This window comes from Eschrichtius robustus, chromosome 12 (assembly GCF_028021215.1).
Source record: "Eschrichtius robustus isolate mEscRob2 chromosome 12, mEscRob2.pri, whole genome shotgun sequence".
Taxonomy (NCBI): domain Eukaryota; kingdom Metazoa; phylum Chordata; class Mammalia; order Artiodactyla; family Eschrichtiidae; genus Eschrichtius; species Eschrichtius robustus.
In genome coordinates, this window is record NC_090835.1 from 39,414,324 (window position 1) to 39,437,252 (window position 22,929).

General features: G+C 57.5%; 3 protein-coding genes across 3 annotated transcripts; 2 read left to right on the plus strand and 1 right to left on the minus strand.

Annotated features, from left to right (window-relative positions):
• Positions 1 to 438: 438 nt before the first annotated feature.
• On the minus strand, positions 439 to 5,623 carry KLHDC8B (kelch domain containing 8B). The gene is made up of 6 exons (XM_068558769.1): positions 5,144 to 5,623; positions 3,711 to 4,220; positions 2,485 to 2,649; positions 1,923 to 2,147; positions 1,723 to 1,824; positions 439 to 1,299 (listed from the first exon to the last, which is right to left on the minus strand). Exons 2-6 carry the CDS (start codon positions 4,084 to 4,086, stop codon positions 1,103 to 1,105), a joined length of 1,065 nt encoding a protein of 354 aa, XP_068414870.1. The 5' UTR covers positions 4,087 to 4,220; positions 5,144 to 5,623; the 3' UTR covers positions 439 to 1,102.
• Positions 5,624 to 9,396: 3,773 nt separating this feature from the next.
• CCDC71 (coiled-coil domain containing 71) lies at positions 9,397 to 13,084 on the plus strand. Its single transcript, XM_068557873.1, has 2 exons — positions 9,397 to 9,466; positions 11,461 to 13,084. Exon 2 carries the CDS (start codon positions 11,513 to 11,515, stop codon positions 12,929 to 12,931), a length of 1,419 nt encoding a protein of 472 aa, XP_068413974.1. The 5' UTR covers positions 9,397 to 9,466; positions 11,461 to 11,512; the 3' UTR covers positions 12,932 to 13,084.
• A 1,243-nt stretch (positions 13,085 to 14,327) lies between these two features.
• Positions 14,328 to 20,243, plus strand: LOC137774016 (laminin subunit beta-2-like). The gene is given in 16 exon segments (XM_068559157.1): positions 14,328 to 14,384; positions 14,484 to 14,552; positions 15,394 to 15,567; positions 15,569 to 15,595; positions 15,648 to 15,723; positions 17,132 to 17,325; positions 17,414 to 17,457; positions 17,459 to 17,760; positions 17,861 to 17,989; positions 17,992 to 18,039; positions 18,172 to 18,284; positions 18,874 to 18,938; positions 19,040 to 19,189; positions 19,555 to 19,670; positions 19,984 to 20,079; positions 20,203 to 20,243. Coding segments are annotated over 16 exon segments (1,701 nt in total).
• Positions 20,244 to 22,929: the final 2,686 nt, after the last annotated feature.

Here is a 22,929-nt window from a genome sequence, read left to right on the forward strand (position 1 = left end):
GGGAAAGCAGAGTCAATGGCCCCTACTAGTGGGCAGCAAAGACTGGAGGAGGAGGCAAGGGCTGGCAGCTTCGCCACAGCTGGGACAAAGGGAACAGCCCCCACTGGACCCCCCACACACCGCCGCCGGAGGTGAGCAGAGGCTTTGAGGATGCTGTGTGATGTGAATCTTGAGGTCATCCTGATCCTATGGTATGTTGTTGCAGTTTTCTGAGCTCTTCTATGGTCTTGCTGTGAGTGCCCTCTAACAGCCAGGGCAATAGGGGATGGGGGTCATCCTACGTCACCAACAGAGAACTGAGGCTTAAGTGGGGCTAAGACACCAGAACACTTTGGGGGCAGAGGCCAGATCCTAAAGGCTCCTCTAGACCCTCATCCCCTGAGAAAGTTGAGGGCCAGGGGCGCAGGGGCAACACAGGAGTCCACACCACAGCCCATAAGCCAGATTTAGCAGCACTTTTACTTCCAGATCTGAACTCCCTGGGTCCTCACAACAGCCCTGTGAGGTAGGTAGGGCAGGAAGGTTTCAGAGATCCCCATTTATAGATGAGGATGCTGAGGCACAGAGAGGTGAAATGACTTGCCCAAGGTCACACAGCCAGCAGTGTAAAGGGCCCAAAGCCACCATTCTTCTGGCCCTCTGGAGGTCCCCACATCCACTCCTGTACCCCTCTGTGTTCCCACCCTCTCTGACCTCTTCTGAGTCCACAAGGGCCTTCAAGGCAGGCTGACAGCTAGGATTTTTCAGGAACAGCCACTGGGGAGGGCCTGATCAACTCCAGGTAGGCACTGACCTGTGGGGCAGGAGGCCAGCTCTGCCCTCCCCCACTTCCCAGTTGGACAGAGGGCCCAGTAGGTTCCAGAGCAAGGGTAGAGCTGGGCATGGTCCGTGAATGAATGGGAGTAAAGGTGGGTATAAAGGTATGTGTGTCCTGTGCTAAAGATGAAGGCCACCCCCAAGTCCCAGACACAGTGTCTCAAGTGCCCCACCCTGTGCCTCCCTCATCCCACAGAGCCACAGTGAGCTTTCTCAGCAGCGAAAGGAACCACAGACATCTGCTTCTGGCACTGAACTGCTCCAGTGGACAGGTCCCATCAGGCATTCAGACACCATCACACAGACACAGTGCCTCCACAGCTTGACTGGGACCCTGGGCCACACCCCCGATGGCAAACAGCCGGGGCCCAGCCTGCAGACTAGAACAGGAGCAGCGGGCCGTGGGCATGGCAGGCAGTGCTTCCCAGCGCCGCCGTGCAAGGCTGAAGCCCTCCACAGAGCCCAGAGGGCACGGCTGGTTTCCTGCAGGAAGAAGACAGATGTTGTAAAGGGCACAGGCTGCAGGGGCTCCAGCTCTTTTGCTCCCTGAGCCCAGAGCATGGCCCAGCATGCATTACCCCAGGATGGGCTATCCATGCCTTGCTACTCATTGCCCCCATTTCATCACTCATTCATTTATTCATTCACATTTCTATTTCTCCATTCATTCAGTGGTCATTTGTCCCGTTTTTATCTCCTAGGCCCCTGCTGGTACAGAGCCCACAGTTAGGTGCTGAGAGACACCCCAAAAGCTGAGCCAGGTAGACCACCCACTGACTGTTTTACAGATTGGGAAAGCCCTGACCCCTGGAGTACCTAGAGAAGGGCAGGAGGTGGTGCTCACGCGGGGGGCTACTCTTTCCTGTCTTGGGCTCCCCTCCTATCCCTAGCCCCACAGAGACTCACCAAGGCCCCCAATGGCCACGATGTGATCCCCAAGTGAGCCAACCACAAAGTCGGCCCTCTTATCCCTCATGCGCAGGCTGCGGGGCAGCTTGGTCCAGGACCCTGCAGGGGAGGGGAGGTCAGATCTAGCCCCCTCACACACACTGCACCCCTCCATCCCATGGAGAGTGGGAGAATAGCCCAGACCAGCCACTGCTCACCATGCTCCAGGTCGAACATCTCCACAGTGTTGACAAAGTGTGGGCGGGAGTAGAAATTGTGGGGCCCGGGCTGCTGCAGGCCACCCAGGCTAAAGACGCTGCCTTCGGCCATCGCGCAGCCAGCAAAGGCCCGGCGGCTGGGCAGGCTTGGGTGTCGGGTCCAGGTACGGGCCTCTAGATCAAAGGCCTCAAAAGCAGTCACTGGGAGCTTGCCCTGGCGGCCCCCTGCCAATGGAATTGGGGCACCTGGGAGGCAGCCCAGGGGGCCTGGCAGGCTCTTCCTTTTCCAGGTTGCTGAGCCTTTACCACTGCCCACCCCAGCTACCCATACCCAGCTGTCTGCACACCAGAGCACAGATCAACCCCAAAGATCCTTAGGCACTGGGGTTTGGTTTTCCAGCCTCAGCAGGACCACCAGAGGTCAGAGCCTCAGAGCAACCCTGACTCAAACCAACAAAACTTCTCTTGTCCCACCATCCCAGACTAAGCTTGATCCCAGCCAACCTATAGGGATAAGTGCTTTTGGACTTCAAGCCAATTTTCCACATCCCCAGGTCCTTACCCAGGACATAGATCTTGTTCCCTTTCAGGAAGGTGGAGGCCCCGTAGCAGGGTGTGGGCATCGAGGGCAGCGAAAGCCAGCAGTCCCGGCGGGGTTCATACACCCGAACCTGGGCCTGGGGGGTTGTGTCAGGGCCCATTCCCCCCAGTGCATACACCATACCATCTGCAGAGAAAAGAGTAATACAGACTATCCCTGGGCCTGGCCACAGCACTCCACCCTGACAACTGCCCTGGTCAGGCCTGGAGGTGGCTTAGGACACACCTATTTATGGTACCCCTCCCTGGCAGCAGAAACCCTCCTGCCTGCCTGGAGTGGGGGCTGGGAGAGCTAGGATTCCCACTCTGGCCAGGGCCCCTTCAAGTGAAGAGCAGGAGGCAGCCAATCTAATTATAAGCCGTCTCTGTCTCCCTGGAGACGCTATGGCAACCAAGTCTGGCATCCAAGCAGGACCGGTGGTCAGACCTGGAGGCCACAATGTGGGGACTCTCATGGGGGAAGGAGGGTGGGGGGTGGTTTAAGCCAGGGGTGGGGGCCATATGAAGATCTGTTCAGCATGGAGCTCAGACTGGGGAGGGGGCTCTGGGGATCAGCTGGGGGGCTGGGAGAGGAGCTTGGGCCTGCAGGATGGGGGTGCTGTCCACAAGCCTTCTGCCAGCACTTCTGTACCCTGCCCTTTCACTAGAGTAGGTTCTTGCCCTGTTACACCCTCAGGGTCAGCTGGGGGCATGTCTGGGGGCTTTGAGCAGACAGCCAGTCAGCTAGGGGCTTCCATGGCAACTGCCTCCAGGCCAGCTTGGCTTTTGTCCATCTCAGTCTCCCTGGTTTGTTTTTGTGGTGCCAGGAATTTAAGCACTTGCCAGGCTCTGAGCCAAGGCCCTGCTCCCATCCCCCTCTCCCAGACTATTTATAACTGTGGGAGTCATTGGGCCACCCCTCCTTGTCTCTTAGAAAGGAGGAATGGGGCAGGGAGGTGGCTTGGGCCTCCCATCATGCTGGAGGCTAGCCTCGGCTCTGACTCCCACCTCACAGCTGGAAAAGGCAGTTTAGGCTGCTGCTAGCCCAGCTCAGAGCTAGGTAGGGAAGGGTACAAGAAACAAAGCCATGTCCAGGGCACCCAGGCAAAATTTACAGCTCTTGCCCAATCTCTGAAGGTAAGGGACCAAGTCAGGAAAGAATGGAGGGTGTTGGGGCACCTGAGGGACCTTCCTTGGGAGGCCACTCACCTCTCTCCACAGTTGCAACCCCCATGGCTGCCTGAGGGAGGGTGGCCCGACGCTCCCAGCGGCCCTCGTCAGCCAGGAAGGCCTCCACAGCAGCTACCGGGCTCTGGCCCTCATCCACACCGCCCACCACTAGCACCTGCTTGCCCAGTACCACAGCAGCCGCACCAGCCCGGGCAGTGGGCAGGGGCGCCAGTGCCAGCCACGTATGTGAGGCCATGTCCAATGTCTCGGCAATGTCCAGAGGCAGTCCAGCCCGGCCACAGCCCCCCAACACTAGCAGGTTCCCATCCTGGTATGCCACTGTACCATATACCCGGCAGGTGGGCATGGGTGGGAACACCTGCCAAGCAAAGGCCCGGCCACCTCCTGTAGCCATGGTGTTCACCTCCAGTGGCAGGCCATGCTATCTGCTCAGGCTGCAGGCCTCACTGAAGGGCATGATGGGGCCACATCTTGACTCTACCGGGGCTACAAGGGAGTGTGGGGCCAGTCCAAGGACTTTGCTTTCACCTAGAGAAAAGAGGGAAAACAAAGGGTCAGAGCCACTGACCAGCCCCTCAGGGTACAGATGAGCAGCCTGGCCCAAAATTGCTGGTGGGAAAAGCAGAGGGAGGACACACCTCCACTGCCTAGCACACTGATGTGGAGGCCCTCCTGGAGTGGGAAGGAGGGCAGTCTCCCAGTTACCCAGGCAACTTCCCGACCTCCTATGGGGCTTGAGGGATTCTCCTCCCATACCTTGCCCTCACCTAGTTGCTCCCCAGTTGAATCTAGGTCTAGGTGAGAGGTAAGGTGACTAGGATAGGACTTTCCACCCTAGCCCCCTTCCCTTTCCCTCAACAATTCTCACCCTGGTGCTCTGCATCAGTGGAGTTTTACTGTACCCTCCCCCTTACTGGCTTCCAGTGTGCTCTGGGCAGCCACCAGGGTCTCCAACCTGCTGCCAGGGATCAGAGTCCAGGGTATTCTTAAAACCCCTTTGGGAGCCATTCCATAGAGTGCATCCATTCCCACCAGCAAAGGCCAAGATCAGGGTGTTTGAGACTGGGAGGGGAGGGGCTGGAGGCCAGAGTCCCACATTTCCCCTCAAGATCTACCCTCAGGGGTTTGCCCATGCCAAGTCCCCAGAGGCCTGCCTTCTTGGTGTCTGGAATGGGGAGGGGGATGATTTTTGGGAACCCACGAGCACTGGACTCTAGGTTCCCAGAGTCCAGGGCGTTGCCAGCAGGAATGGGCAGCTGGACTTCACAGATCCCAAGTTCCCTGGCTTCTCCTTTCCCGCGGGGGGCCACGCTCCTGGAACCACTGGCGCGAGGGCCTCCTGGCCCCAAACTTCCAGCTCGCGGAATGGGGGGCGGGTCCGGGCGAGCGCGCTTGGGGCTCTACACCCCGCGCCCTAAACTTCCCCTGAGCGCGGCTCCCGCGGGACTCACCGGCCGGGGCTCCGGCGCCGCCGGGGCGCAGGGTCCGCGGTTCCGGTTCCGCTGGTGCCTGCTCTGGCTGGGTCTGAGGCCGGGTTCCGGCGGGGCTCCGGCGGGGCTCCGGCGGGGCTCCGGCGGGGCTCCGGCGGGGCTCCGGCTCTGCTCCGGCGCGGGGCGGGGCTGGACAGGGTCCGCCCCTCGTCCCCCCTCCCGACTCGGGAAAACCTCCCCTCTGCTTTAACCCCGCACCTGCCATGGCCGGAGCAGGGCGCGCCGACCCATGGTCGCACGCAAACCGGTGAACAGACAGACGGACATGTGGACACTGGGCCTGCCCAGGATTTGGGGTCCGACCTCGGACTGGGGGAGAAAGGAAGCAGCGGTGGGCCGCACGACACGTGTATGGTGGGGGCCGTTCTCAGCAGGACCCAGCCTGGGAGCACCGGCGAAGGGGCGGGCCAGCAGAACCTGGGGGCTTGAGAAGCGGGCGCCTGCCCACCACCGCAGCGCTCCGAAGAGCCCACGACAGGCTTCGCGGCGGCGCCCCCTGGAGGCCTCTTAGGGAATGTCCTGGGCCTTTGGTGGGGGCAATGGCTCGGTCGCCCTTCCCCAAGAACGGATGAGGGCACAGAACAGGTTCTGTGGTGCACATTGAGGATAGCAGGTGGTGGAGGAGCAGAAAGTGCCAGCCTCCGTACTTGACAGGCCCTTCCTCAGGCATGGGTGGGGGCAATTTTTGTGGGGGAGGGTAACAGAGCAGGTGATGAAGAGTCAGAGGCCAGGGGACCTCCCAGGCAGGTCACTCTGGGCTTATTCTGCAGGGCCTGAGGCCTGGGCTACTCTGGGACCCAAGGCACTTTGTGACTGTCCATCTTCAGGGTCCTGGGCCTGCCTCTAGCCAACTCCGGGGTCAGACGAGAACAAGTTGGTGTGACAGAGGCAGACCTACCTCAGTCCCAGACCCTGGCCCATCCTATCTTCTGAGCATTAAAGAGTACTGGCTAAGTCTGTGAGCTAGGGGCCCATTCGTACAGGTCAGTGGTCACCTATGAGAAGAAGTCCTCGTGATTGTTTGTGCTTGCTACCATTTGTCCCTCTTTCATGGACAGCCTCTGCCTCACTTTCTCCAGAAGCACACCTGGAGACTGAGATACAAGTACATATAGTTAATGTGGGAGATGAGGACAGGAAGCACCAGTAGAGGAGTGGCAAGGAGACAGGGAAAGCAGCCAGTAAAGGGGTGTGTCATCAAACAAGTTCCCACTGTGGGCAACAAGGACCAAATCCTGCTGGGGACTCTGGGAGCCATTGTAGAACATGGGCCTCACATTATTGTTCCCATCAGAGCAAGGGAATGCTAAGGTATTCATTCTCAAATCTCCATCAGTCATGGGTTGAGAGCAACTTGGAGACAGTTGGGCAGAGCCTTCTGACCAGAGAGAGAGTCTTCAGTGCCTTTCAGGGGCTGGCAGATGGAGTTGGACGGCCCACATGGAAATGGTGCCAAGGCTGGTTGCAGGTCCTGGCTAGAAGGCTTCCATCCTCCCACTCCACTCTGCCCCCAAAATGCTCCTCACTTAGGCCAGTCACTGGTACCTTCCTCCATGGGGTATTCACACTGTCCTGCAGACCCCCTCACACTTCCCACTATTCCCTTTCCAGGCCCCTTCCCCTCTCCTTTCCAGTAATTAAGCACATAAAAGCCTCCTGCCTTTAGATACCTCCCAGCACCCCAAGTCCTTCCATTGTCCCATTCCTTCCAGTCAAACTCTTGAAGTCATCTTCTCTCACAGTTTCCACTGCCTTGGTGTTGGCCATCTTATATCCGCTACCACTGCTCCCCAAAACTTGGTATTGCCAAAGTCACCATGGAACACCATATAGCTAAAACGGGGCGGGGGGGGGCTATGGTCTTTTTCTCAACTGAAATCTTGCTGGCCTCTTCAAAGCCTCACCCACCCTTGTGACCTTGGCTTCCTCCTGCTGCTTGTCCTGCCCCTCGGAGGCTTTAACAGGCCCTACTTCCTCTCCCTCCCTAGGAAGTGGCTCCTCAAGACCCAGGCTTGGCTTTTCTCCCTGGCACATAGACTCCCTCCTGGGGTGATCCCTCCAAGGCCACTGGCCTCACTCACATCTAGATCTTCACCAGATCTCTCTGCTCAGGTGGATATGGGTCTAAGGTCCATCACTAAGGGATATAGAAGATGCCAAATGGAGAGGAAGGGGTGGATCCTGGGACGGCCCTGTGGTCTCTCCAACCTCATCTCATCTGATCCCAGTTATGCCTGGGATGGTCAGCATCCACCAAAGTCCAGGTCAAGTCAGACTTGGCCCTGATGAATGATCCCAGAGGGTTCCATCTGGGACATACTGGGTACCAAGAGGCAAAAGTATCAGCCTCCCCTCAGGAAGCTAGGTACCCCAGACCATTTCCCTGAACCCATATCATCCCCACAGTTCTAATGTGTGGAAGGGACACAGACTAGGGATGGACCTAACTTTTTTTGTCCTCCACTTTGCGCTGACCTCTAGGCTGGACATCACCAGAGACGTATCCTCTTTCCAGGACACACCTAGGCCCATGTCATCCCTACAGGCTGGGCTCTGCTTCTTCGTGGAAGTGGCTTCTGTTTACAAAGGCCTGGCCCCACCTGCACACAGGGGGCCAACACTGCTGGCTTTAGAGAAGCTGTAGAAGACAACTTGGGCAGAAGATGAGGCTGGATTGGTCCTAAGAGTGAACAACTAATCTTCAACCATGGATGGGGCAGAGATGGGGCTCACCCACAGTTGGGGACTGGGAGTGCTAAGGTGGGACTTCCTGATTGCAACCCCCGAGACCCTGGCCCTTGAAACCCCATCCTTCCCTTCTCTCTACCAATACAAGGGGCCAGAAGCATTGACCCCAGAGGAGCAGGAGAGTTTGCATTTCCTGCTGGACATCTTGGCTATGCTTAAAGGCACTGAGGACCCCACCATCAGGGCTGAGGCCCTGAGAAGCTCAGGTGCACAAGGTGAGGCCTAGGGTGGGGTGAGTGTTTCTCTCTAGAGGTGCTCAGACCCCTCTGTATAGGCAGGGAAACATAGATCAGGTAGAGGATCCTGGGGTTTTATGGGGAGTGAGGAGGGCTATCAACCAGTCCCCAAATGAAGCATCCAGTCACACTCTGTGACTGCCCATAGGCTTCCACCTGCCCCCCAGCTACCAAATTTGCACCACTGTACATGTCAGGTCCAAGAGTTATGACAATATTTTTGCCTCTTAGCTCAGGCTCTGACCCAAGTACAGATGCCCCCACCATCTCATCCATGAAACCAGGACTTCCAGGTTGACTCCCAACCTGGAGTTGGGGGCCCTTGACCAAGAAGTGCCTTTGGTCAGAGCAATAGAGACCATTCTGACCCTTTAGACTCCTAGGGTTAATTTTTACCTGTGTCCTCTCATCTGATGCTGCTTGGGTAGTGAGCCCTGTAACCACCACCCCTCTGCTGGCCCCAGGGTACATGTGGAAAGACTATACAGGTAGAAAGAGGTCCCAATCTCTTAGGCCAAAAAGCAGGGATTTGGGGAAGAGTTAAGACTTTAGGGAGGGCTTCCTGCCACTGGGGGAGCTGAGGCTGGACCAGGGTCCTCCCACCACACCTGTGGGCATGCTCCTAAGCAAGTACACTCAGGCCCACACTGGTATGCTGGGACTCTCAGATTGGACATGCCCAGTTTTGGGCTTATTTGCAACAAATGTGTGCAAACCAGCCTTTCATACCACATGCAGTGGGCCCACTCTCAGGAATAGGGCAAGGGCTGCTGCCCTCAGAGGAGGTACAAAGAGGCTCCAGAGGGACACTCTCAGGCAGGGCGCACTGCTCTTTCACCCTCCGTTCAGGCACCTGGGACAGAGGCGGGCCTTGTCAGTGGCTGCGGGAGGACTAAAAGGGTGAAGGATAGCTTGGACCTTGCCAAAGATCCCTCCCACATGTCGTTCCACCATCAAGCCCCTCAGAGAAGGTGTCAGACAGGCCCCTAATCCAATGCTAGTCTGGTGCAGTCCTGCCTGGGGCAGCGGCCGAAAGCGCCTCTGCCCCTCACACTCCTGCACAGGCCCGCAAGGGATTAGAGCGGTCCCCTCTGCCACCTCCTCCAGGAAGTCTTCTCTGGTTCCCGCTTGTCCCGCCCCCAGACTTTGGGGGAAATGGGGTCTCGGGGGGTCAAGGGTCACTAGGGCGGGCCAGGTCCCGGAAGCGGAAGCGCGGCGCACTTCCGGTGCGCAGCAGGCGGCCATGTTGGAGCAGCGGAGGCGGCGCAGAGGCGCGTCCTGGGTCCCCGCGGCGGCGCCGGTAGGTTGGGGCCGTGGGCCTAGCCACGCCGCGGAGGGATCGTCCGCGAGGCGGCAGGGCGGATGGGCCGGGCGGCCGGCTCCTTCGGGACCAGCGCCCTCCGCCGGCCCGGCCGAGACCCCCAACCCCCACCCCCACCCCGTGCCCAAAGACCCCCACCCTGGGGCTGTGCGACCCGGTCGCGCTCCCACCGCCTGCCCCGTGCATTTCGCTTCCTCTGAGGCCCCCCGCTCCTACCGTCGGCTTCGGTCCCAGGGACGCGGACCCCCAGCCTGAGGGCCCTGATCTGCCCCCACCCCAGTTCCGCTTGGACAGGGCCGCTCCCGTCCCGCATCTTTCATCAGCTTCCCCGGCCGGCCCCGGGGACACTTGTGAAGGGAAGTCAGGGGTCGGGCTGCAGTCTCTGTTTTCCGGAGCCTCTTGGAAAGCCCAGGAGACCCCTCCCAAGGGCCCAGGCCGACCTGGGCGGAAGGGACCCTGGTTTACCCCCAGTATCTGTGCCTGGAGGTAACAGGCCCCTCCTTATTGTACAGTTCACAGCCCTGGGAACTACACCCCTTGGGAAAAAAATAAAAGAACTAAAGTCATGTGTAAGGACTGTACTTGGAGAATGGCCTCTGGAGAGGGGAAGTGCCCGAGACACCTGAGAATCCAAGAATGTTTCCAAACAAAGAGCCCCAGGGCACTTCCTCCAGGGAATTCTGAAAACTTCTGCTCCACTAGGGGGAGGAAGAAGCTGCACAGACTCACCTCTTGGCCCCAGGGACTTGCTTGATCCCAGCTGATCTTTTAATTCTGTGCAGCTACGGAGCTGTCTCTGGGACCCCTCAGTGATGGGTTAGACTAGATGTTAGTCATGATTGACGGCCTCCAGCTTTTAAGGAGAAGCCTGGGACAACTTGGGTCTTCCCAGACAGCTCTAAATGGGCTGTACCAAAGTCTGCTTCCAAGCCCTAATTAGGACAGTTCAAATCTCTAGGATCCACTTCATTAATCATCTTACTCGGAGTCATTGGCTCCCAGACCTTGGGCTCTTGGTCTGGCTGCCTGGCCCCAGGCTGCCTGATTGCCTAGAGATAGTTATTAGTACCTGCTACTCATCATCTTTTTAGTTTATGTTGAAGGAGAGTCTGGCTTTTTCCCTGCCTGGGGTTGGTCTCCGTGGCTCTAGTGCTAGGAATTGAACCTCTGAGTGGACTGTCTGGGAACTCTGAAAGCAGAACTTCTGGTGGGCAGGGAGGTCCACCCCTGGGCACCTGAACAGCAGCAGCTGTAGGAACAGAGATGGTCATGGACTTTGGATGTAAGTCTGGGCCCTTTGGCCAGCATTCAAGGAACATTCAAAGCTTGTATTGCCCTGCTGTCCCCTGTTTTTCCAGCTAGACCTCCCAGCCCTGACCACAGATTCCAATCACACCAAGTCTGCCTTACTCTTTCTCACTTCGGAGCCATTGCATTGGCTGTTGCCCTTTTTGCTCCATCTCCATCTGGTCCTTTCCTATTCATCATTCATGTCCCACTTGAGTATTCCTCTCCCGGGAATCCTTCCCTTACCCATTGGCAAGCTGAGCTGTGTGCCAGTGTGCATTCCCAAGAACCTTGAGGGTATCTCTATCTTGCCTTCTGTACAGGGCTCCTGGAAGACAGAGATATTTGCCTGTATTCCCAGTGTTGAGTCTAATACTAGGAATTTGGCCAGGCCCAGATCTTTCCAGGGGCCCGTCAGCAGGTTGGACGGCTCTGATGAGCTTATGGGCATGTATCCTGAAGAAGCTGCCTCTGACCCATATGAGTCCCCCACCTCTACCCCCCACCCTCCACCGTGATAGGTGGAGAAGACCAGGGTTTTGCCCCAAGGAGTGGCTCACTCTGGCCAGACCCCTCTGTGTCAATAGATGTTATTGTGAAGAATGCTGGCCCTGATGGACCTATCTACTGGTCCTGTCCCCTATGTCGGTGCCGTTCTTATTGACTCTTTTCCTCTTGCCTTGGAGGTGCCAAGCGCTGGTTTGCTGATACCCAGGCAGATCTGCAGTGCCTAATGCCATGAGCGTGGTGGTGCAGCATGTGGAGGAGAAAGCTGTGCACTCCTGGTCGCGGATCTCCACGGCAGGGAAGAAGGCCCTGGAGGAAGCGCTGCTTGTCTTTAACCCCATGAGCCAGGATCTCAGTGCCACTGAGGCCCAGCTTGTGGCCTTCCTGCAGGGCCTGCGGGATGATGGTTTCCAACCAACCATCCTGCGCAGCGGTGATGTCTATGGCTATAGTTCGTGCACAGCCAACCCCCCAAGCCAGACAAAGCTTCAGGCTCGTGCCCCCACCCCAGCTGCCACATCACCTCCAGCCAGTGCTCCCCGAACTGCCATGCGGCTGCCTGCAGGCCGGGCCACACTGCTCCCCATGCCACTGTCTGGCAGGCTGGCCAAAGCATCCACACCAGCCCTCGCCAAGCATGCCACCACCAACCTGCTACTGAGCTCCCTGAAGCAGTCAAATGCCAGCCGTGCCCGGGGTGCAGCAGTGGGCTTTCCCACCCACCTCTATCCAGGTGTCTACCCTGCCATGAGGCTCTCTGTTGTCCTTGAGGCCCTGGTTCCACTCAAGACTCCCATGCCCTGCTTGGGTGCCAAGCACAAGGCACAGTCACTGCAGCTCTCACTTGCAGACTCTCCCCTGAAGCTGCGGAAAGGTCCAGGGAAGAGGCTGGGGAATTCCCAGCCCAAAGCTCCCAGAAAAGCCACAAGCAAGGACCCCAAGTGTCTGACTCGAAGAGGCCCCAGGGCTGGACCCCGACAAGGCACTGGGCCCCAGAGCAAGACCTACAAAGCCTCTGGTTCCCTCAGTGGCCCACAAATGAAAGGTGGCTGTGCTCTGGGCACCAAAACAACCCAGGCCAAAGTTGCCCGTGCCCAGGCCAAGGTGGCTCGAACACAAGCCAAAGCTGCCAAGGCCCGGGCAAAAGCCAAGGCAGCACGGATCAAGGCCAAGGCCAAGGCAGTACGGGCCAAGGCTAAGGCCAAGGCAGTGCGGGCCAGGGCCAAGGCCAAGGCAGTGCGGGCCAGGGCCAGGGCCAAGGCAGTGCGGGCCAGGGCCAGGCCCAAGGCAGTGCGGGCTAAGGCCAAGGTGGCTCGGACCCAGCCCAGGGGCAGGGGCAGGCCAAAAAGGTCTGTTCAGGCCAGGACTGCAAGGAGGGGCCGGAAAAGCTGCCCTGAGACTGTGGGACAGAAGAGGAAAAGGACTGAGGAGGCAAAGGATCTTCCTCCCCAGAAGAGAATACGGCTTGGGCCCCAATCCCCTAAGGTATGGCTAGGATCTGGAACGGCAAAGCTGCTGAAATTCCGGGCCATCAAGGTGGACAGGCAGTCCTCAGACCATGAGGTGCGGCAGCAGGCTCAGCGGATCCTCCGTGTGAACCTTTCCCCTGTAATACGACTTCAGCCATTGCTGCCATACTCAGCACCCTGATTCCTTCACGTAGCAATGTTCGGGGAAACTGAGCCCAGTTGTCTGTGGCCAGTGGCACAGTGTGCAATGCCCATGGATTCCACAACCCTAAGGACTCTGGGTGCCTCTCCAGGGCCCTGAGAGCCACCAGCCTCCTTTCAGAGACTGGAGGATGTGGGGTGGGGTGGGCGGGTGGGAGGGGTGGTCTCATGGCGCGACGCACTGTGACTTGTTACTCTTCAAGTTGTATGTCCACTATTCCATCTATCACGTTTTATACCTTTCCACCTTCCAGTCTCCCTGCCCACACTCCATGGTCTTTTTTTGTGTGTGTGACTGCTGGTAAGCCAGCTTGAGTGTTTAGGAAAGGTAGCCCCAGGAACAGGAATGCCAGAGAGGGTCCTGGTAGCCCAGGGAAGGTCATGGATGTGAGTGAAGGGCAGCCTCCGGGCCCCTGAGGGCAGGGGCAGAGCCACTCTAAGGTGGGACACCTCCGCTTGGGGCTGCCCTGGTTTGTTATCCAGATAGCTCCCTTGGAGGAGGACAATAGGTGGCTCTGTGGGGAACCTTGCAGCCTGCAGGTTTTTAGGCCAGGGAAGGGGCGGTGCAGACAGCCTGGCCTTGTCTTCCAGTCTACTCTGGCTGAAACCTTGGCACTTTGTGTGGGCTTGTCTGGGGTAGGGCGGGGCCTAAATCGGCTAAAGTACTTCTGCCTATTCTTTCCTCTGCTTCTTTCTGGAGAGGGACTATCCTCGACTTCCCCAGTTGGTGGCAAGGGGTTGGGGCTTGAGTCAGGGGCCAGGGTGGCTCTGGGTTGTAGGGCCACAGAGTCCCCTCACTGACCAAGGAATTATCTTGGATGGGTGGAGTGCTGCGGTCTCTGAGCCTGGAGAGTTTCCACACTGCCTCTCAGTGCTTTCTGCCTGGGTTCCAAGTGCTCTATTCCCAGGTCCAGCCTCAGCATGTCTTCCAACAGGGGCCTGTATGTTCAGACATTATTGGTTCTTCCTGCTTTGGAGAGGGGACAGGGCCCTGAGCCCTGAACAAAACTAGCTCCCTGCCCATCTGCCAGTCCTTCACTGTCTGCCCAGCCTGAAAGGCAGTGGCTGGGGCTGGCGGGGAGGGGGATACATTCCCCAGAGGCTCCTGGAGACGAACAGCCTTTCAGAGCTAGGGGTGGAAGCCTCATTTGAATGAGAATTGGATCCTTTCTGTCTCTGAGGGTTAGTCTGAACCCTGGCCGCATGAGCACCAGCTACGTTGGATGGCGGACCTGTAGAGAAGCTCTGCTTCTTGGTGCCCCCCTCCCCACCTTTCTTCTGCATCTGGTGACTGCTATTAATATCCTTTCCCTGGGCACGGCCTCTCTTGGTTTCCCAGGCTCTGGGGACTCCCCCCCCCTTCTCCCAGCTGCACCATGACTCCACAACCCTGCATGCTCCTTGCCTCTGGCAGCCTTGAGTTCATCTACCATGTGAGTATGGGGAAGGACCTGAGGGCCACACTCAGATCCTCAAGGGCAGCCCAGCTAGGGGCACACTCTGTATTCTCTCTCTCTCGGGCCTGATTCTAGCTCCAACTGCCCAGGACCCCCAGTCGGGCTAGCCCCTCCTTTCAGCTCTGCTGCTGCTGCCACCGATGGGTGAGAGGTGGTCTTTTTACCTGAGAGCCATGTGGAGGGGGAGAAGAAATCATCGGGCCACGCTGTGGGATGGGGTGAGGTGGGGGGCGTACCCCTAGGATCTCTATACTCAGACCCTGCCCCTCCCAGTCCAGGCTCCCAGAACAGTTGCCCGGGAGGTGCCAGACAAACTTCCTCCACTCGGCTGCTCAGGCGGCAGCTGCTACCCGTCTACCAGCAACCTGATTATTGGCTGTGGCCAGGTCCTTCGAACCTCATCCACCTGTGGCCTCCATGGCCCTGAACTGTACTGCATTGTCAGTAACCTACAGATAGGGAGGAGGGTATGGGCTCTGGAGATGGTATCTTGGATTTTCTTGGGCAGGTTCAGCACCTGTGGGAGTTCAGGTCATTGACGAGAGTCAGAGGGAGAGGCCTGTGCTGTGAAATTTTGGAGGGGGTTGTAGCCAACCAAGCACCTCCTGACTAGTCAGTCTCATTGGGCGCTCCAGGATGCTGAGAATTGCTTCTTTTGTGACTCTCGGGACTGGAAAAGCCATGGCATTGAGAATGTGATCTCCCAGAGTGGTCCTGGTGGCAAAAAGACCTGGTGGCAAGCAGAGCGTGGTGAGGGTTCTTGTGTGCCCATGTGTGCAGGGCTGGGATCAGGGTCAAGGCCTGGCCACTGACCAGCCCTTGTGGTTACAGGTGTTGAGAATGTCACCAGCTGGACCTAGAAGATGCCTTTTACTTTACCCACCTCATCATGACTTTCAGGGTGACCCAGTGCCCGAGACTGAAAGCTTATTCTCTGCCTCCTGACCTGATGGCCACCGGTGATGTTTGCCCCTGGTGACCCAAGGACCCCCTCCTGTCCCCAGACATTCTGGCTCTGCTCCTTGAGCGCTCAGTGGACCATGGCCACTTCTGGCACATGTACCGCTACTTTGCCCACAACTGCTTAGGCCTCTTTCCTGGGATTTCTCTTTCCCCTGGCCACAGAGTCAGTGACCTCATCTGTGAGCAGCGTTACTCAAGACATTGAGCCTTCCACTGAGGGAGAGGTCAGGCCCAGAGGAAGGGGGGTTGGGCCCTGGGATGAAGCCAGAGGCTCAGGCTTGCTGCTTAGGTAATTTCAAAGTTCCGGATCCAGCCATTCTGGTGGAGAACCCAAATAATACCAAGGTTCAGGGTAATTATCCCCACAGCCAGTCTTGTACTCCTTTGTTGGGAAAACCAGATACTCACTGGTGGAAGGTGAGGTCCTACCTGGGTATGCACACCCGTGGGGCAGGGTAGCGGGCAAGCCAGCCCAGTCCCCCAAGGATTGTTTCCCAGCTCTGCTGCATTATGGTCCCTGTTATGGCTCCCCATTCCTGTCCCATGTTCCCCATACCTGTGCCCAGTGCATAGGGACTGGCATGGGTAGCAGTTTTCATCTCTGTCCCTTATCTCTGCCCCATCACTGAATTCCTTTGTGAGGCCCCATTGTGATCCTCATCACTGCTGGCCATGCCAGCCCAATCTTTGTCCCCCACCTCTGCTCCTATCACACTGTACCTCATAACTCTTCCCTTTGTGAGCCACCGTCACTGTTCCCCATCACGGTCCCCTGTCTGCCCTCCCACTTTGATTCATCACCCTGGCCCTAATTGGTACCCTGCGTTCCTGAAGCTGCCTCCAGGTGGCGCCAGGGCGTCTCTGGGTGTGACCTCTTCCTTGTAAAACAGAAGTCTTGTTAAAGGACAAGAGAGACATAATCATAACCCAGCAGGGCAGCCCAGAGCCAGGCCAGGAGAGTACCAGGAGGACAAACCCCGAAGTAGCTTTTTCTCTACATTCTACGTTCTCCACCCACCTTGACTTCGATTATTACCAACTACTTACCCTGAGCACGCGCACACACACGCACACACACACCCCGCCCTACTAGGGCCTAGAGCAGCTGTTGTGTGTTCCTCTGATCAAGAGAAAGGGGAGCTCTGGCAAAGAGATACAGGAGGTGGCCTCGGCTTGGTAGCTGACTTAAGCTGTGAGGAGCAAGAGGAGCCATGGACCCATCTTTCCATCCATGTGTACATTTAACAAGTGCCCATGGAGCCCCACTGTGTGCCAGGCATCTTCTGGGTCTTGCTCAGTGGGGAGCAGATAGACAAGTTATCTGTCTTGGAGCTGACATAAAAATGAGAAAGGCGGTCAATAAATAAACATACCTTATGTGGTTTGGCTGGATGATAAGCTGATTTCTAATGACGGGCTGGGGACTGGAATCCTTTACTACCTTGGGGAAGCAGGTTTCTAGCATCTATAGAGATACCAGAAAGGGGTGTCCAGGAAGCAATGGGATGTGCAGGTCTCAGCTCAGGAGTGATATCAGGTCTGGAACAGTGCAGAGGTGGGATAATCACCATTAGGCTGTGGTCATCCTAAAATGGTATAATCAGGGGAGCAGGGATGGGGGAGTTCTACAGCATGGGTGCTGGAGGAGGTGGCTGCAATGATGTAGAGAGGGGAGAGACCACCCCACCCCAGTTCCTTCTCTATCTCAGCCATAGAGGGGTAACAACCAGTGTACCTGAGGGCTCTCGATCTGTCTCCAGAGCTCCTGCATGTCACTAACCTCCGTGTGAACTTCAAACTGCACACACTGGGTGACAGGCCCCAGGGGGCCTCAAGGGACACCCCTTCTACTACTATGCCCTCTGAGCTTGTGGTCCAAGGCAGCTGCCTGTGCCATGGCCATGCCGCTGAGTGCAGGCCTGCACCCAGGGTCCCACACAACGTGGAAGGCATGGTGAGTACCGTAGGAGGGGCATCCTGTGGCTGGTGGGAGGGCAAGCTGGGGGACCAGGGCAGACTCGTCTTGCCATCCTCCCTGCCAGGTGCATGGCCTTTGTGTCTCCTGCCACCACAGAGCTGGTACCCACTGAGCGCTGCCAGGACCTGCACCAGGACCACCCATGGCAGGCAGCAGAGCCTGGGCACCCCCATGCCTACCAGGCCAGCCCACTCCATAGCCACCTTCCTTGTTCTGCTCCAGAATGTGAGTGTCATGGGCATGCCCGCAGTTGTCACTTTGACGTGGCCCTGTATCTCGCATCTGGCAACGTGAGTGGAGGTGTGTGTGATGCATGTCAACACAGCACAGCTGGGTGCCGCCGTGAGCTCTGCCAGCCCTTCTTCCACCGAGATCCCAGGGAGGCTCCCTGCTCCCTTCACTCCTGCAAACGTGAGCCCTCCAACCCCCAATCCTAATTCTGACCCTGTTCCTTCAGTTTCAATGGTGACCTCTGACCTGACTCTGTCTGCACTTCTGACCCCTGATCTAGCCTGTGACTGCAACCCTTTGGGTGCCCTGGAAGGGGGTTTGTGTGATGCCCACACAGATGAAACCTCGGGCCTCCTCTCTGGGCAGTATCGCTGCAAAGTTCACGTGTGGGGCCAGCGCTGTGACTCCTCTGGCCTGGTCGCTATGGCCTGAGCCTCTCGCAGTCAAAGGGCTGCCAGTGTGAGTGACCCTCAGAGTGGACCCCCACCCCCATGTCCTCCTTGCTCTGCCCCCAATTACTACCCTAATAATGCATGCGCCTACCTACCCCTGCAGCAGTCTAATTAGCACCCTGACAGCCCTATGGATTAGCCTGCAGATGCGATCCCCGGAGCTGCGTCCCTGGCACTCATGCCTGTGATCTCTCCAGTGGTGCCTGTCACTGCAAACGCTTTGTCTCTGGATGGGACTGCAGCCGTTGTCTGGTGAGGCTTGACTCACCTTCTGATTTGACCTTGATTTTGGGTGCTGAGCTTCTAGAAGCTGACAAGTACAAGGTTGTAATCTGTGACTGTAGACTAAGCCTTGCTGGTGGGTTGGTGCCACTTCCTGACCTGGTCACTAGAGTCAGCGCCACCTTGGCTAGCTGAACCAACACATGCCCTCAGGTGGGAGCTTTGGGAACAAAAGAAAGAAAAACATTTAAAGGAGTTACAACAGTATTATGCACTGAATTTAAAGGTGTTTCACAGCAAAAGTGTTTGAAGGGACACTCAGTGTATCCCCTTCTTGCCTCTCCTTGAACATTACAAATCCTTTGTTTAACTTTTATTTTACCCCTGGCTGTGACCTCATCTTCTTACCTCTTACCTCACCTCCATGAAGCCGTGCAGGAGTACACCAGGGTCTCCTCTCCACTTCTCAGCCAGAGGCAGAAGAGCATTCCAGCCCTGGGCTCACCCTTGCTTCTTCCTGCAACGAGCAGTCCCAGCATATGGCCTTCCAGGCTCCTGACCCTCCTCTCCTTGCCCAGGTCTTCCTTTCCCTCCTCCACCCACCTACTCTCTCTTATAGCCCAACTTCTGGGGTCTGAGTAGTGACTCTCTAGGCTGTCGGCCCTGTGACTGTGACTTTGGGGGGTGCCTACAGCAACAGGTACAAGGCAAGGACTGGGGGTCCAGGTCAAGGGACAAGAATTGGGAGTTGACTCTGTCCCGTCCCCACCCCTATGCTGGCTCAGGTGTTCTGCAGGGAGGGCCTCTGCCGGCCCCACCTCCGTGGCCGCCACTGCTGTGAACGCCGGTCTGGGTACTTCTGTGCTGCCCTCGACCAGGCCACTGCTGAAGCTGAGCTTGGTCTGGGCCTCCAGCCTGCTGACCCCCAGCTGCCTGTGAGTGTCCAGGAAGGGCAGGGGCAGGAGGAAGTCAAGGCTCACACCTTGGTGCTCAGGGGAGGGAGAGAGTGTCCAGAGACAGCTAGTTGGAAGAAGAGGCCAGACAGGGTTAGGAAGGTGAGGCAGGTCCAAGTGAGGCAGCATCAGCATGGTCAGAAGTTTGGTGTCTTGGATGGAGTCCATATTCCCAGGACAGGGAATTCCCTGGCAGTCCTGTGGTTAGGACTCCCAGCTCTCACTGCCTCGGGCGAGGGTTTGATCCCTGCTCGGGGAAGTAGGATCCCACAAGCTGCACGGCACGGACAAAAAAAATCCTCACCCAGGACAGTGTGGGAGGACACTGACACCTGACTTGCCCCCAGGGAGCCCCCGAGCCTGCTCCTCCCCACTGTACACAAGCCGCAGGGACCTCCCCTGGTTGGCTCAGGCCCCGACTTCAGAGACAGCGTGTCCCTCGGTGTGCCCTCCACCCTGCCAGGTGAGCCTGTTACAAATACCAGCTGCCCAAGGTGAGGAGTGTGAGGAACAGGGTTGGGTCACAGGCCACTAGGTCTTAGTAGGGATGGGCCCAAGCCCCGGGGCTATGAGTCCCTGGGGTCTTAGAGGAATGGGAACCTAAATCCTGAGGGTCCTAGGTCCTGGAGTGGTCTGGACCTGGGAGTCAGTGTCTCACATCCAGACCCCAAAGGAGCCCCTGCCCCTGCATCAGGGAGCTGGCTGTACACTGTGGACTGGCTCAGACTTTGCACGTGTGGTTGATGGGGCTGGCCTCTCTCTTCTGGCACCCATAGTGCCTCCTGCCCTGGAGTGTGACATTGTCCTACACTATGAGACCCAGGTCAGTAGCATGGGTGCCAGGCAGGTGGATGGGTGGTGCCGGGTGGTGGGTAGGGGCAGCTCTATGACCACTGGCCCCTAACCCTAGGCACCTGAAGAGTGGCAGGCATTAGTCAGGGTCCGTGATCAATCCCAGCCCAGCAGTACCCGCTGTGCCCATCTGCTGCCCTCAGAGCAGCTGTTCCAGGTGGCCTTGACCCAGGTACACAGGTAGGCTAGACCCCATGACCCCCAAAATACCAAGACCCTATTATGTAGCCAACACATTCAAAGCAATACCCAAACAAAGTAGAAACCTCCCAATATGGAATACCATCATGTCATAGAACAATCAAAACAGGGACCTAATTTAAAACACGGCGGGGCTTAAGAAGTTGGTCTTTTTCCATTGGTCGTATGATGAAATGTTGGACCCCATATCTGCACAGTGGAAATGGGGCATTCCTGGGACCACATGATCATGACCTCCTTACCCAACCCTGACTCCTCTCCCCAGTCCCTGCAGAGCTGTGTTTCTATCCAGACTTTTCTGCTTTGAACCTGGAACACGCTACTCCATGACCCTGCGGCTATGGCGGACCAAGGGGGTGCGGAGACCTGGGCAGGGGGCACCATCCTTCTGGATTCGGTGAGATCCTAGAGATTCCACCCTACATCTGGGTGGAGACACAAATTAGCAGGACAATATGGATGCAGTGGGCTCAGGGGACAGGGGCTTGTGGAGACCTAGAGTTGCACCAAGAGGATTGAGACAGGTGGAGAGTGTAGGGAAGGGGAATCAGGCAGCAAAAAGCACATGCCAAGGATAGAAGGTGAGACTGGCAGGTGCCAGACCTCACAGGAACTTGTGGGCCAGGCGAAGGGCTTATCCTGGGGAAATGGGGAGCCCTGGAAGGGATTTGAGCAGGGAAGAGACATGGGGAGGATGGATTGTTAGGGGGAAGATACTTCAATGATTCTGAGTGAGAGGTGGCATTGCCTGGACTAGATCAGGGCTATTGGAGAGGAAGGAGAAACAGAATCAAAAGAGAAACAGAAAAGGGGCGGGAAGGGGCTGTGAGGGCCAACGTACAGAAGTTCCATTGTAGGTGTTAGTGAGTGGGCCTGGGTTCACTACCCCCTGCCCTCCACCCTCTACCTTCCTACTAGGTTGTGCTCCTGCCACAGGTGAAAGGGTTGCCTGGACTGAGATCTGTGGACCCTGGGGCCACGGGGCACTTGCAGGAGCTCCACAAGGTGGGCTGCATGGAGGCAGCGAGGATGAGCCTTTCCAGCACTATGCCTGAGGCCTGTGCCCACCTTGCCTGCAGCATCTCTGCCCTGTTCCAGGGGGGTGGCCTTGGTGAGTGTGTGGCCCTGGCTTGAGGGGGCTGAAGGATAGGGGTTGCAGGAGGCTCCACGAGGTTCATCTGATCTTACCCTTTCTCCTGGCAGCGTGTGAGTGCCACCCACAGGGTTCACTGAGCACCGAGTGTGCCCTGCTGGGTGGGCAGTGCCGCTGCCACCCTAACATCGTTGGTCATACCTGTGACCACTGCAGGCCTGGAACATATGGCTTCCGGCCCACTGGCTGCTGTGGTGAGCCTTCAGGGCCAGTGGGTGTGGTGTCTGGGACCAGCCATCTCCTTTCTCTAGGGCTTGATTGCCCTGTCATTTCCCACAGAGTGCCGCTGCCACACCAAGGGTGCCACCAATGCCACTTGTAACCCTGTGAACGGGCAGTGCCTTGCTGGTCGCTGCTGGGACCGCTGCCTCTATGGCTGGTGGAGCTTCCTACGCTGCCAACCCTGTGCCTGCAATGGAGCTGCTGCTTTTTATAACCTTAAGCTTTAAGTTGAAACATTCTCAGATGTTTGGGGTAAAAACATCCTCTTAAAATGGGTCCTTGTGCTTGCCTTCTGGGGAGGCGGTCCTGAGCAGGTGAATCATACGGCATTTATGCATATGTTACATGCGGACTGCACCCACCTCTTCCCCCCACTCCTACCTTTGCCTCTTGGGTTGTTATGCTGAGTTGTGCCATCCACTCAAAGGAGTCTACCAGGACTGCCACGGGGCCACAATGGGCCAGCACTGTGAGAGGTGAGGCTGCCACTGGAAGGGTTGGGGAGGGATCATGATGAGTGGGCTAGGCCCCATTCCATGTGCTTCTGCCCCCAGGTGCTTGGATGGCTACTACGGAGACCCCACCCTGGGCTCAGGCCAGCAGTGCCGGCCCTGCCTCTGTCCTGGGCACCCTGGCTCAGACATCTATCATGGGACTTCCGGCCATGTGGACAGCACCAGTGGACGTGTCCTGTGTCTCTGTGCACCTGGCTATGCAGGTGAGGCATGGTTGGCAGCGACAAACCCATGGCCCTGCTCACTTGTTCACAATCCCATCAGGTCCACGAGGCAAATCTTTGCCAGTGTCACCTGTGTGTTTGAGCTGCAGGGTGCGCTCCTCTCCTCAAGAAGTTCCCATTCTTGAGGAATTATAGTCATGGAACTTGTAAGCCAAGAAGATGGGTCATAATATAGCTATTGTGTCCTCTGCCCTCCTGGCCGGACCTCAGACCTTTTGGCTGCTTAAGTGGGACCCAGAGGCCCCAAAGGTACAGGAAGACTACTGAGACAACCCACACAGACCCCAATCCACTCCAGGCCCCTGCTGCGACCGCTGCTCCTCGGGCTACTTTGGGCACCCTTGGCCAGGAGATGACCCCAGAAGGAGTCCGTGCCAGCCCTGCCAGTGCAACAACAATATTGATCCCGTGATCCAGCCGCCTGTGACCCCCACAGTGGACACTGCCAACGCTGTCTGCACCACAGCCATGGCCCTAGCTGTGCCCACTGCGAACCTGGCTTCCAGGGCAGTGCCCTGCACCAAGGGGGCTGCCGGCATGAGTGTGTGAGTGGGA